Below are 15,152 nucleotides of genomic sequence, written 5' to 3' on the forward strand. Positions count from 1 at the left end.
TGATGTAAATGTTGTTGGCCTGACCTGTCTTTTCAAGGCACTCCAGGTGTTTCTTCCAGTGCCCGCTGATCTCTCGCACCAGGGCCTCGCTGTCTGGGGCCGAACTGTGAAGCTGATGCAGCCTTTCCTCCAGGGTGTGTGAGGCCTCCAGCACAGGTGCTGGATCTGTGAAAACAGACACAAACAAATCTCTGTAGAAACAACTCGTATGATTCACATGATATCCATACACTCCTACTTTTCAAAAAAAGCAAAATAGCTGTTTTACTGTGTGCGCCGCCTGTAGAGCACTTTACAGAGCTTTCTACATCGCAGTTTCAACACAGACACACTATTCCACTGAGACTTGTTTCCAAAGAGTGACTCTTAGACTTTCCCCAGTCAGGCGCCTTTGAAAATTTCACAGGCTGGACCTAATGACACAAGTGCTGTTCCGACCCTTCACATGTACAGAAATCAACTCTAATGAGTCTTCTCACGTGCTGATGAATGGCAAAGAAGACAAAAAGATTGCCATGAATATGTGACGGAGTCTTAAGTCCCAAGTATACACCTAGGCAAAGTGTAGAAAAAGTCTGCTCCTGAAAAGGGGGGAGAAAAAAAAGCGGGATTCTTTAGCACAACAGAGGAGCTGTTTTGCAATGCATGCGCGGCAGCACCGGGCCCATGGGGCCAACTAGGAGGCTGTTTCTCAGCTAACAAGTCTCCTCTGTATCATTTGATCATTTAAATTATTATGCCAGGAATTCTCAGGAGGCAGCTCGGCACTCCACATCACAGGGCTGTTTTTAATCTTCCCCTTCCCTTTCTTCCCCTCCCGAAAAGTTCAACAGCTCAGAGAGAGAGAGCTGCTCCTGTTGTGTACCTGCCTGCCGAACACCAAAGGAGGTGACTTCTAGTGCCAAAGCACAGAGAGGGAAGCTCAGGGGAGCTCCTTGACAAGGGGGGAGGCAAGATGTAGAGCCACGCGCACACACACACACACACACACACACACACACACACTCTCTCTCTCTCTCTCTCTCTCTCCCTCTCTCTCTCTATCTCACACACACACACACACACACACACACACACACACCGCAGCCCTTCAAAACTCTAAAAGAGGAGGAAAATCGCTGCTTTGCTGCACAAACTTTTCTCCCACAGCTTTCATCCACTCATCTTAGACTTCTGTGTGGAACCCAATTGGATCCCTTCTTCAGTATGGGCACTGACTGAAGTGACTTTTCATAAGAAGTTGGAGCCACAGACATTTAAACTTTGCCAGATGCCACAGAGAGAATGCAAACTCTGAGCCGGCAGGCCACGAAAATAAATGCTCATCAGAGAGCCGAAACTTCTGCAATGTGCAATTTGTTGAAATCCTGGCCTTGCATTGCAACTCGCCATATCTGCATTTTCATCAGACAAACATTTTGGGCCATTTAATTGATCGAGCTATTTTTTCCCAGGACCGTTTACAGTCAAACATTGTCTGCATTCATTGTTACACCAGCTGTGGAGATATTGCATCAGTCACAAGGGACATCACTATTAAGAACAGAGCTCTTCTAAGACAAACAGGATGACTTAAAGCACTGCTATTCCATCGACCCACTGTCACAGAAATCACTTTATCAGCCTCTTTCCCATATATCCTTTCAACTTTTAATGATCAAAGGACAGAGATTATAGTAAGGGATCTCTCACACATGGACAAGCCAGGATTATCAATCAGTGGCAGGGGAGTAAAGTAAAGTCAAATTTAAAGTGAAGGGATATAACTTAAGTCTGTATACAAAATTAACCCCCGTCAAAGTAGAGCAGCAGGGATACTCTCTAAGGGCCCGGGATCTACAGTTACTGAAGGAGAGTCCAGAAAGACTGCTGATAACTTTGGAAAATAGAGCTACTAATTGATGTAGCTAATCAGAAGCACCGGAGCTTCTTTTTAGAGCAGCTGTGATGGTAAATCCACCAAATAAACCCTGCAATGGAGGAGGAATTCAACACGAACCCAACCGCTCACATTCCTGTTAATCAAGAAATATAACGCAGCTGACAAGGCGTTATGTACATCAGGTGAGTCACATCACTCTCACGGCAAAATAAACGGATCAATTTTTAATTCATCGCTTATCTTAATTATAGATGATTGGAAGTCTGCTCTGAGGTCATGATAACTGATCGGGCAACAGCAGCTCGTTTAAACTAATAAATCACAGGACATTTAATACATCATTTTCTCTGGTGAACACAGGACCAGCTCCGGAGGAATTACTGCCACTGAGAAGAGCAGAATGGCATACAGCAGGGAGGGTCAACAATGTCATTGTGAAAACATGACGTTCACTCACAATGAGTCTGAGGATATTTATGGTTCGTTACAACTTGAGTCATATCTTTGTAGTTTTCACCGTCACTTCTAATAATAATAATAATACATTTTATTTGTAAGCGCTTTTAACAAATGCTGAAAGATACTTTACAGTTTTTTTTTTAAATCATAAAATAGAGCAAGTCAAAATAAAAACAGCAATAAAACAGTATAAAACACACAAACTTGTACATTAAAAGCTAATTTAAAAAGGTGAGTTTTGGGCATGGTCTGGAATGTTGGGAGGTGTGTGCCGATACGGATGGGTTTGGGGAGTGAGTTCCAGAGGGAGGGGGCAGCGATGTCAAATTTTTTTGGCAATTTATTCTTCCAGTGCCCCCCCAAACACACACACACACACACACACACACACAATATATATATATTATAATTATCTAGGAACACATTGACACTGCTAAAGCAAAGTCCAATGGGGCAAGAAACTCGAGCAGTCAGACAATCAGACAGGCTGAAAGTAAGCCAACAGTTTAACAGATTTACAACAAATTGATTTGGAAGTAAAACTGAAAAGTATGCACACCCATAATGTCAGTTATAATCCCTCATCGCACAGAAAAACAGTGCGTACACAGCTAAGGTATGTACAGTAGGACAACACTGAACCAGAGGTCTGAAAACTGTGTTTTATAGAGAAAAGTTGGAGAATAATTTTACTATTTGCCATGTCAATACGTTTTTGCTCCTAAAAAAAGTTGGCTGTCAACTACTTGTTTCAGTTCAGAGAATTATAACTGACATATGTACAGAACAGAAAAATACAGTTGGATGAGTTAAGGTTAACCGTAGACTGAAATCAGTTTGGGTTAGTCATAAACATTAGGAGACAGCAGCGAGACTAGACTGCAATTTGAAAAATCTGTTTAAAAAATGATGCTGGAAATGTATAGTTTGAGATTCAACTCTTTACCCACTGATGGGAGAAGATAAAAGACTGAACAAAGAACATTTTATAAAATTGGCTGTAATATTGCATGATTTATATTCATAGTCATTTATATTTGCTTTAAATGTTCTGCATCCACTGGGAGTCAGTAGTGTGTGTGTCAAGTATGATGTAAGCATGGTGTACTGGAGGTGTTTTGAAGCTCACACTGGTTAGAAAGTTAAAAATTACAATGTCATTAGCACCAAGAGGGAAGACAACAAAAACCACAAAAAATAAGACCCAAGTTGTGATAAACCCAGCCTTGCTAAAAACCAACAAATGTTAGCATGACTTTTAACTGTTTTTCACATTCTCAGCTGCATTGATATTGAATTTCATCACTTTGGCTGAGCGATAATGAGGCTGCCACCCTGTAGCTGCTTCCTTGTGGTCACTGCGTTGCTGTTTCTGTGCTATTGCACATCTCAAAGCAGGAGGCAGTTACTGTATCTGGGTGAGCCTTCAGTCCAGGCTGAGCACAAGCCAAAGCCTGTCAGATGCTGGACAGCTCAGCGGACTGCAGGTGGCACCGGGGAGGACGGCGCGCACAGGTTCAGGATGTGTGTCTAGGTGGGTGGGGGTGGACCAGGGTGGTGTGCGCCAAGACAAGCAGGTGTGTCGGGGCGGTCCGTCTTGGCCCTGTCAGCGATACACCATCATTAGGCGGTGTGGGCGCAGCAGGGTGCACCATTATGTCTCCCTGGGCCCTGTGTAATTACGCTCTGACATAATTAACCCAGCAAGCCCATTAGCCAAGCATTGGCTGGCTGAAGAGAGAAAAAAAAACGCTATAATTATTTGTTGTGCGCATGTTAATGAGGCCAGCTGTGTTCCCATCATACAACACGAACAAATTAATTTACAAGGCTGTGCTCCAAGGTTTTTTCTTTTCATTCAAAACAGTCTTGTTTTTTTTCCCTTTGAGTGGACTTCAAGGTCCATAAACACGCTCTGCCGCTGCTGCAACAAACAGTAACACTGCTGTAATATTGTTGTCAAGAACCAAAACTAGGTTGAGAGAACACAAAGTCTTTACTTTCACCTTCACAGACAATGTAAAGTGATATAAGGTATGTAGGATAAATTGCCGCCTCTTTTCTTCTGCCTGTCAAGGATTAGTTTCGATTAGAAAAAACACAAACTGCTTGCGACAAATTCATAAACATGACTTTTCTGTTTGCGGTGCATTTTAAAACCAACGAGCATTTGATTTTCAGACAGCAAACCGAAGTGTCGCTTTACCTTGAAGTGGCAGAAGGAGTGAGAAAATACTAAAATAAAAAAGATGGGTGGAATGAAAAAAATGATTGTGGGAAGCGGCGGCTTTTGTGTGTGAACAAAACAAAGCTGAAAGAGAAACTTCTTAACCTGTTCTCTTTCATTGCCGTTCCATGTCTTTGTCTGACAGACTGAAGGACGGAGAAGGAATGACATCAATACTGAGACATTTTAAAGCTCGGAACAAAGAGTGGAGCCGGAGCTAGATAGCATTTAAAATTAACACGAGATGCTGCAGTAAAAAAAGAAGTGCCAATGACATCCAAACCAAACTCCACTTAAAATTATACAAAAAATAAAACAGCGTACCTCACAGTGTTATTTATGAGACATGTAAGACAAATCACAATGAATTAACATCATCAAATACACAAGTCTGTGGTCTGTACAGTTTTGAATCCCATGGTTGCATCTTATCTGCTCTCAGGCACACACACATACAGACATTCCTACACACACACACACACACACACACACACACACACACAGTTGCTGTCTTTTAAGAGCACACTCTCTCCTGGTCCCTCTGGGGTCTCCTACTCCACAGGGATCAGTTGGAGAGGCCCGGCTCTTTTATGAACATAATGCATTATTAAGCACCTCAAACATCTCCTGGGCCTTTGTTTATTACTGCTCTTATTAATCACTTGTGCATAATCTCGTCCCGCCCAGAGAGCTTTCATTTTCCATCAGCTTTTATACGTCCTTATTTTCCAACAGACTGCCACAAACGCGCACGGCACTCCTTCTTCACTCTCATCCTCACTGTAGGTACTCAGCTGCAAAATTACAATGAGGCCAGCTCGCTTGCCTTGCAGGCCTCTCTCTCGCTGGTGCTTGCTTATGTATATGAAAGGTTGAAGAAGGACAACTATTCTTTATGCATGTGAATGACTCTGAATTACTAAGGTCAGTGCATTCTGTTCTGATAATCTCATAGCCGAGGGAAACATCTGATGTGAATATGTAAGGCACTTATAACCATCTCATTTCACAACAAGACATGCGGCTTAACGTGACAAAAAGCTGCTTGTACTTGTGCTCTGCTCTGCACTACCGGTGGTCACCACTAGCAAGCACTGTTGCCATAACATTCCCACTATTGCACGCACACATACATAAAGACTCACACACCTCAGACATGCCGTAGGCCCGGCACACACACATACTTAGAGGGGTGTATTCAGATCAGAATCTTCACAAACTCCGAGTGAGCTCCCCGCTCAGATAAAAGGAGCTGTGTTCTAAAGGAAAGAGGGAGTGGGGTGGATCCTGAGGGATGAGTGTGTGCACTGAGAGGAGGCGAGGAAGAGCAAACACCTGGAGCGTCAGTCTCAGGGCTACGCCCCTGGCGACAGGGCCTCGCTGCTCTCACAGAGGTGGCAACAAACGCAAACGTTCAAACGCCACTCGCGCGCACACACACACACACACACACACACACACATTCACTCACACACTCCAGGAGAGAAGAGCAGAGTGAGACAGCGAGGAGAAGAGGAAGAAAAAGAGAGAGTAAGTTAGGTGCATCTCTGGGAAACCGATGAATTCGGGCAGGAGCTGCCACTGTTTTTCAGCGTTCAGTGATCAGGACGTGTTTATCTGCACTGATCAAAACCGTGCGGAGGTGATATAAACATTGTTAGGGAAACACTGTTAACAGGCCTCTTTCAAGCCCCAGACTGGGTAGGAGTTACAGTGCACAGCATGGGGAGATGTCACAGGCAAATCAAAATATAGAGCGCTAATGAAACACTCCAGTGGATTGACATCTCGGCTTAGGGGCCTCATAAAAGGCAAGAAATCACTTCAATCACTTGCATCAAGAAGTTATTTCTGTTCTGAGTTTACTGTTGCATTCTAGTTGCCATTGAACAGCAGCATCATCTTGCATTAACAAAGCGAAACATTATCATGCTGGAATCTAACAAACGTAACGGATATGTTATTTGTATTCAATAGTGGGCACAGCAAAGTGGATAACTGATATGTGACCAGATGTTAATGATAGCCAGATACAACAGGTCACATATTGAGCTGCTGCTGCGTGTGCCCCTCCCCCCTTTTCCTTGTTCGCCTCTTGCATTCATTAACTCTGCTGTTGTCCTGCTCTGATTGGACTGAAGGCCTTAGTGTCGGCACACAAATGAGCACGCACACACACACGGAGAGAGAGGCACTTTCAAATGAAATAATAGGAGGGAAAAACGTCCTGCAATGAATAGTAATAACTGCATTAAGATTAACGAGCACGGCGTGTAAAGAATAATTGCATCTGTCAAAAGATTAAAAATACATGAGCTGTAGCATTTGTTGGGGGAATGGTGGGAACGCTCACTGTTGTGTTTGAGGGGCAGAGAGAAATGAAGTGGGGCCACAGCCAAATGACTGTCCTCCAGTGTACCTGGAGTCATCCATTCTAGCGAGGGGTGGGCAGGAGAGGGGGGGAGCTGTGACCTTGGACACCAGCAGCAAGATGTACAGTGACAAACAGGCACAGGATACTGTAGGCCCTCCTCACAGATGGCAGATACTGCAAGGGCCGGACACAGATATACTCTCAGTGGTCTGGCCTCTGTTTGGCTGCAGCCAGAGAAGTGGGGGGATATCTGGCAACGAAGGCAGCTAATGTCGGGATCAGTCAGCACTAGATTTTTGCTTTTTCAAGATGGTAACTGTGTCAGATTAGGCAATCAATGAGTCGTAAATTGTTGCTGTAACTTGGCGAAAAGTCATGGCAGACTACAAGTTGGACCCTGACCAACAGTAGCTTGCCATCTTTCCCAACACCAACTTCATCATCTTCTGCCATATTTACAGTTGTAAATATTTACAGGAAAGTGCTGCGTGCTGCTTTGGGTTGACATCATAGAACGTGTCAAAGAAGTGTAAAAACAAGGTCAGAGATGGCCATAAGAATCTTTATGTTATGATGATTTTTTTGTCTGTGCATTAAAAAGAGAGACTGCATGGCCAGATCAACCTGTTGGAGGGCCCTAGGGCACTTTTTTTTCTTCTCTTGGGCCCCCACTGACCCCCCCAACCCCCACTGCATGACTGTACCCCTTTGTGTTCCCTTAGGGGGGGAAGAAGGTAAGGGATCCTGGGGCAAATGTTTTTGTGAAACAGCTAGAGGTGTAGGGAGGCAAGTCACAGCCAAAAGAAGAGGAATACACCTTTCACATGTTGTTTCTTCTTTAAGTTAACAAATGCAGTGGTTCCCCTACCACTGCCTTGAAAAAAAAGATATATGATATAGAGTGATGCAGGAATGAGTCTTAAAACCCAGAAAATTGGTTAGCATTTTTGCAGTCCCAATTCCCTTGTCTCAAAGTCAAAGGGTTTGTTGAATGGGTTTTTGGTTAGATTCAAATAGAGTCTGTGGTTAACACAAGGTTTCAAGACCTTCCTGTTTTGTTCTACAACATAAAATACATCAGTAAACACCCCAATTGTAAATTTTGAAGCTTTAGGTGTTTTAAAAAAGACGGTTGCTAACTAGCGGCTTACTGAGAATACAGAACGTCATCGTGGTGAACACTGCTTTACAGCCAACGACGTTAAGTCATGCGGTCGTGGTGTAGTTCATTTATAGCCTAACATTAGCTTTTTACTCCTCCCGAATGCAGTGAGGCTTCAAAAATCATATAAGTGGTGTTTATTTGTGAAGACTATCTTGCTGAACAAAATGTGTAAGCACCATAAACGTTTGTTTGTCACTGAGCTTATTTTCTGCAATAATCCAAAATCCAGTGGAAAAATCCCATTGGCTTTTTGTTGAGGGAACCAGGGCCATGCTAACTTCTGAGTTTGCCTACAGCACTCTATTTAGCTAATGTATGTGTTTCGTTTTAGTTCAGTGTGAGGGTCTCTCTGTGTTGTTGTCATTTACGGTTGCGCTAGTTTCTCTCCTCTCTGTGTTTAACCGAGGGCAGAGCTATGCCCGTACACACACACACAAACACACACACACACACACACACACACACACACACACACACACACACAAACACACAGAGCACGAAGCAGACCCAGCAGAGCACAGGAGAGAGAGACAGTTAAAGCGAGTTGACGACAACATATTACTTTACATGCAATAAAAGCAATTTCCCAAAAAACAAAGATGGATAGATGCTGACGGCCCTACATGTCTGAAAATCAAACTGAAATATCAATATTTTTTAAATAATACATGTAATTGTTTAAGTTTTTAATAAAGGAAAAGTCCACCAGCTGCTAGCCTTGTTTATGCTGCGTAAACTGCCATAGGCTTAAGCTAATAATGGTGACAAGCATAAAACAATTTTGTCTATGAACCGTGACACTTATTACTGGGACAAATTTTATACTTTTGTTAAATGTTCCTGCTTCTAAGCCATGTTTAATGTGTGTAAGAGGAGTCAATTTTAGCAAAAATATAATAATAAAATTGTCATGAAAATTGTGATTTACACTCCTAGTCATTGATTGGGTTAGCATTTTTGTTTGTAATAGCATTTTCGACATGTTAAATACAGGAGTAGGTGTGGCAAGTTGTTAGAAGGCACCTTTAATGAAGATGAGCTGAGTAACAAAAAGTAATGTATGACTAATATAACTATTTCTGCTGTTAGGTAATTATTATATCAAATTATTAAGCAATGTTATTGCTTTTTAATTATTTTTTTAATGTAATAACTCTGTTTGAGTAATAAGTAAAAAATTCTGTTTTTCAGGCTACTTGACCAGCACTGTTTATCACTGTCTGTGAAACACAGTGAAGACACAGTGAAACAGACTCCCTTTGTAAAGGTAAGGTCAAATGGAGGTAGGAGGCTGGCTGTGTTACGTCACCTGATGTAACCTGATACAGGCAGGTCTACCACTGTATACTCAATATAATTACCACACTTACAAGGTGTGTGAATAGATACACTGTACATAAAGAGACAGAGAGGACGAAAGTTATAAGGTACCTTGGAAATGAAAGCTGCTATAGTTTTTTTTACTTACACATAAGAGTTTATGTTGGGTGACAGTGGCCTTTCTTTTTATTTTGAAGGCTTTGTTCTTGAACATAACAACTCTTAGTTGACTATTCTCTACTTGAGAGGGGTTTGTGACAAATAGATTCCACAAGATGCTCCTGGGCTTGAATTAAGGCCTCTATATAAAAGGTATAGGTCAGAAAATCAAACTGAATACATCTTCAAAGAACGGTATTTCTTATCAAGGAAATAACTCCATTCAAAGTGTGTGTGCGTGTGCATGTGTGCTTGTGTGTGTGCTGGTGCAATATCAAGCAGGGGACTTCAAGGAAAAATGGAGACCTTTAAAAGTCACTTGCTGCCGTCGCTATTTTTCTGACGCAGACTTTTATCTTGTATTCATTGAATCTGTAAACAGCATTCTCTACTCCTGCCACAAGTGTTTCTCTGATCTAGACTGAGATTGGGCTGCGTTTTGCTGCCGTCTCCTGCAACAAAGAGCAATACAGTACATGTGCCCCGGCACTGAAATAACAACTGAATAAACACACAATATGTCTTTCCTCTGCACTAACTTAACTGTCTTTGCCCCTCTCTGCCTTTTCCCCCATTGGCCTCATCAGGCCTACGTTCCACACGAAGCCAGACTTCAGTTGGGATTTTAATTGGCCCTCCACAATCAACAGCAGAGCTCCTCAAGGATGTGTTCGCTCCTCAGCCAGGCTACACTCAAGGACCAGCGCTGGGTTTTGAAGTGGCCTCACGCAGAGTTTTGGAAACCACTCTGAGAGCACAGACTTTGAAAAATAGATAAGAGCCACAGGGTATAGGGTTTTATGTATCTTATACCCATGTGCTGTTGCACCATATCTATCTATGGCATGAAAATTACTTTTTGGTTTGTGTATGTTCATATATACATGATATGTCACTGTGTGTATATGTATAGAGCCGGTCCAGTGATAGCGATAGAGGTTTGATGGGGAGCTGATCTCCAGGGAGTGATCTTTGAAGGAGGAAAGATAATTCTAGAAGTAATGTGTGTGAGTGTGGTGTTTATACTACTGCTGTTGTTGTTGTTGTTGTTGTTGTTTGTGAAGATGCACATCGCTGGTCTTAGTGGGAGACTCACCTGGGGCTTCGATAAGCTGTTTGTAGATTCCCAGGAACGCAGACTCGGCCTCCTTGCTGCGCTTGTTCAGAGCAACCACCTGCAGTGGAGAGAAGATGCCATTAAGTTAAACATCGACTGATATAATCCTGGCATATGTCTAATTTACAGGGTGCAGAATATTTACATTTCAGGCTTTAAATGGACTTTTACATCGAGCAGATAACACTTAAAATCTTAGATTGCCAACAATGAATCAATAGTAACGAGAGCAAAGGTTAACCTCACAGCATCCTTCCAATAAATGAAACAAACAGTTATGCATGCCTTGTGTATGTACTGTATCTCCAGTACGTGTAACAAAGAAATACTGTGCAGGTCATATAGGTTATGCATACATTAACCAACTCAAAGGCTGTTTCTCCACACAAGCACTGACAACCAGAGAAACAAGGCGTAAACTACGATGATATTCTCCTGTTTAACTGCCAAGCTGCTGCATGTTGCGAGGTGACATTTGGCCTGTTACTGTAAATGTAGGTGTCGGCGTGCACGAGAAAGGCTCGCCAGTGATGGTAGCCTTCATCACCAGCAGCACTCGGCACCTGCTATCCTTGGCTCGGCGGGTGATGCAAACCAATTAACGATTCATTAGGAGGGACAAAGAAAGCGAATTAGCCACCACCTGGCCCCATGGAGAGGGCACCTGCACTAGTGGGTATGTGGGTTACCCTGCTCCCAGCTCCCGCTAAGACCCCGGGCCTGTTCGTGAGTCAGAGGACGCGCTGTAACTGCCTCTCTACATCCTCTACTCTGCAACCGTAAATCAGATCAGGCTCGCCCAAATGACCCACCCCCCCACCTCCCCACTCCATAAGCAGACAGAATCCAAATTATTGTCATCTATGGTCCATGTCATTTCTGTCACTGCTGATTACAGCCTCTGTCGGATTGGCTCGATGGACTCCACGACGAAGGGTCAAGTGTGCGGTATGGCTGAGCCAGGCCGCTCATCACTGACTACACTCGAAAAATATTCATTTTGCAAAGGCTGAAAACACTTATGAGAATGGTGGTGGCGGTCGTGGTGGTGGTGGTGTGTTGGGGCTGTTTAGTGGGGTTATAAATAAGGTGTGTGGAAAACAGCGAGGGATGGAGAGCCTTTGATTTACTGGAAATGGCTGGCGACTTCCCTGGGGAGGCATAACGACAGCATCATGTTTAAAGAAATATCATAAAGATCAAGCAAATCCCCCCCATCACTCCCACTCGGAGCAGCTCAGAGGAGTTCATGGAAAATGGAAAAGGCTGGAGCCCAATCAATACAGATGCAATAGTCTGCAGCCAGCTCCCTGCTACACTATGCTGTTGTTTCACTCAGCTATACCCCCAATTTACCCCCCACCCCAACCACCAACCTCCATCTGCCCCTCTGCCCACCTCGCCTCTCCTTCCAGGACATGACGTTAATATCAGTATGTTCGTTCACAAACAGTGAAAATGTGTGAAGCATGCTGGCCCCATAAACACTGTTTCTAGTTTTATATGTGGGTTATGAGTACATCAACAGCTACTGTTGGTTCAGCTAAGGTTTGCTCTTTCCCCGTTGATGAGAGACTGTTTTCATGTTTGCTTCATTTTCACTATGAACAGAAGCAATTTCGTGTCACCGCCAGCCAATAACAAACCTCCGCTCGTCAACGTGACATAAACAAAGCACCAACAGCACTTTGTGACATCCAGACAAACTATTATCAACCTGAGCTTACGCCTGAACTACATGGCCACTACAGCAGGGTGGCTGAACCCACTTCTAGTCATCAACTTTTCACTGACAGTCTGCTGGCTGGCACGGCTTCCTCTGAAGCATATACATCAAATGAGACTCCCAACTGCATGTGTAAAAAGCCTGAGATCCTGTGAAGGCAACAGCTAGGGCTCCGTCTTCCAGAGACACGCAGGGTCTCCTGGCCCTCCATCATCCTTTAACGAGAGAACACGGAGATTACCTCCACAATCACACCATTAACCTGCCTACAGACACTAGCAGAGACATCAATCACACGCCTGCCTGATGCCTTCTCACGTTAGCGCCCGCTATGCGTATAGGTACCCCCCGCACACACACAACCCACCCTTGCTATCATCAAAGCACTCTGAGGTGTCGTGCATAATATGGGCTGATCAGGGAGTCATCTTCATCTCCATGCTAATCCACCTCCAGCCAAGCACATGGGATTTCAGAGCCAAAAGTCTCATACTAACAGATGCGAGCAGATGGGACGCTTGTACAGAGGAGGTACAGCTTGAGGAAAGACTACTTCTTCTCCTCTTTTGGATGCGAGATATGGCTCTGGCCCTGGCTTCGGCTCACAGCGCATTCTTTGTTTTCACCCGTTTTGTGATAAAGGATATGGCTGCCGAGGGAATGGGCTTGGCCACAGGTTGATTTTACAAGCAGGAGTAAAGCCTGGGGCAGAGTAGCAAGAGAGAGACAAAGGAAACCTGTTAGAGCTCCTCCATAACTCTTCACGCTGCAACAGAGTGGGCAGAACACCGCCTCTGGGACAAGGCTGCTGGGAAATACTTACTGATAAGCCTTTGAGAATACTTACAGTACCCGCTAGTGAGTCTCTCTGTGTGTGAATCTGAGCGTGTGTGTGTGAGAACAAGCTAGAATGTGTTGAGGAGGGAGAAATAAATGAAAGGGGGGGGAGAACAAACCTACAATGAAGTAGAGGAAGCAGAGTGAAGGGCTACTGAGCGACATACAGAGAGAGACAGAGAGACAACGGAAAAGAGGGGTTCCCATAAAGAGCGCAATTAGCAATTATGCAGTCATCAATTACAATTATCACAACTGGTGATTATGCAATTATCACTCTAAATCATCATTTTCCCCCTCTGCCTTACCAGTTTGCCACCCCCTGTGATTTGGTTGTTTGAGGATGGGTTGTGATGATGCAGGTGATTAGAGTGTGCGACGATGATGGGGGTGTTGGGCGGGTGTCAAAGCAGATCTTGCACTGTGTGTGTGCGCAAAATAACTGTGCGAAAGCATGTCTGCAAATGCAACTGTACCTGGGTGTATACAACATGTGATTGAATTCTCTGTATTCTGCATGTGTGTGTGCATGCAGTGTTCGTGGATACGCTGCTCCCATCTCAAGGTGAATGTGGTTGGTGCTGTGGGTGGTTTGGGGACAGCAAATGTATGGTTCCACAGTCCCTGAGGCCTCTAAATTACCTGTCATCTTCCCCATGATGCAAAGGTCAGTGCACAATCATAGGGAGTCCATCCTACTGTGCTGCTCACTGAGCGCCAGTCCAGCCCACAGGCTGACAGGATGTCACAACAACCCCGGTCCCGCTCCATGCTTATTAGAACAAAACAGTGGGAAGCCCACCACCACCGCAACACCACTTGTCACAACACCTTCTAGAAGAATCTACTGGATTCACAACAACACATTCAGTCCTTGGTGTTAATGTAAGTGTGGAAAATGAGACAAAATATGGTCAACGCTCTACTATTATGCTGCGTTAAGTCGCGCTGACATCTAAAGACTGGAGCGTTTTTTTCCCCCCAGTCTAATCTCTTTACTGGCTACAACATCTGATTTCAGCTTCAAATGTCCTTCCATTTTCAGTGTCGCCATTTTGAGCAGTATAATGTCCACTTCAATTTACATTTCTTTCAGCTTATTTTCTCATTGAAATCGTTTTCAGAGATTTCTTCAATGGCTTTTTTTAAAGAATATTTGAACAGGGGCGTTGGTGGTTGGTGGCGCCCCATGTACAAGGCTGTTGCCGCAGTGGCCCGGGTTCGAATCTAGCCTGTGGCCCTTTTCTGCATGTCATCCCCCCTCTCTCTCTCTCTCTCCCCTCTTCACACTTACCTGTCCTGTCCATTAAAGGCAAAATGCCCTAAAAAATATCTTTAAAAAAAAAAAAAAGAATATGTAAACAGAAATTTGTCTCTTCCTGGTACAATTTTTCTGTAAAACTGCAAGAATAAAGTACCATACCAACTCATAGGGGCTTTGTATCCAAGTATTTATTGTAACACTTCAGAGCAGGGCAGTGTTACATGTCTTCAGGTACAATAATGTAGATTAGAGCTGCAAATAATTTGATTTTCTTTATCTTAACTATGGAATATTATTCTGATTAACCATTAAAAACATCAAAAAACAGTGAAAAAGGCCAGCCCCATAATGTCGCCAAATTGCTTGTTTTGTTGGAACATATAAATATCTACCTGAACCTATAAATATTCATTTGCAATCATACAAAAACATCACACTCACTTCTGAAAAGCTTGGACCAGATCATTTTTGCTTAATACATGACTTAAATAACTGCTTATTAAAAATGTTTTAACAAAAATATTCTGTCAATCAAATAATTGATGAACTGACTAATTGTTTAAGCTATGATACAAATCCACAAAAGATGTACTTAGAATATTGCCATAAATAATATTTCTAT

The 15,152-nt window shown here is 43.4% G+C and overlaps 1 protein-coding gene across 4 annotated transcripts in view; it reads right to left on the reverse strand.

The window, feature by feature from the left end:
- Window positions 1–15,152, reverse strand: part of cux2b (cut-like homeobox 2b) — a 108,285-nt gene that overhangs the window by 21,827 nt on the left and 71,306 nt on the right. For all 4 annotated transcript variants that reach the window (XM_049578939.1, XM_049578937.1, XM_049578936.1 and 1 more), the window contains exons 4-5: window positions 10,683–10,761; window positions 25–165 (exon numbers count right to left, since the gene is read on the reverse strand). In XM_049578939.1, the coding sequence (XP_049434896.1) occupies window positions 25–165; window positions 10,683–10,761 (220 nt within the window). The remainder of the gene's footprint in view (window positions 1–24; window positions 166–10,682; window positions 10,762–15,152) is intronic.

The sequence above is a fragment of the Epinephelus fuscoguttatus genome, linkage group LG6 (assembly GCF_011397635.1).
Source record: "Epinephelus fuscoguttatus linkage group LG6, E.fuscoguttatus.final_Chr_v1".
In the NCBI taxonomy this organism is placed as follows: Eukaryota; Metazoa; Chordata; class Actinopteri; order Perciformes; family Serranidae; genus Epinephelus; species Epinephelus fuscoguttatus.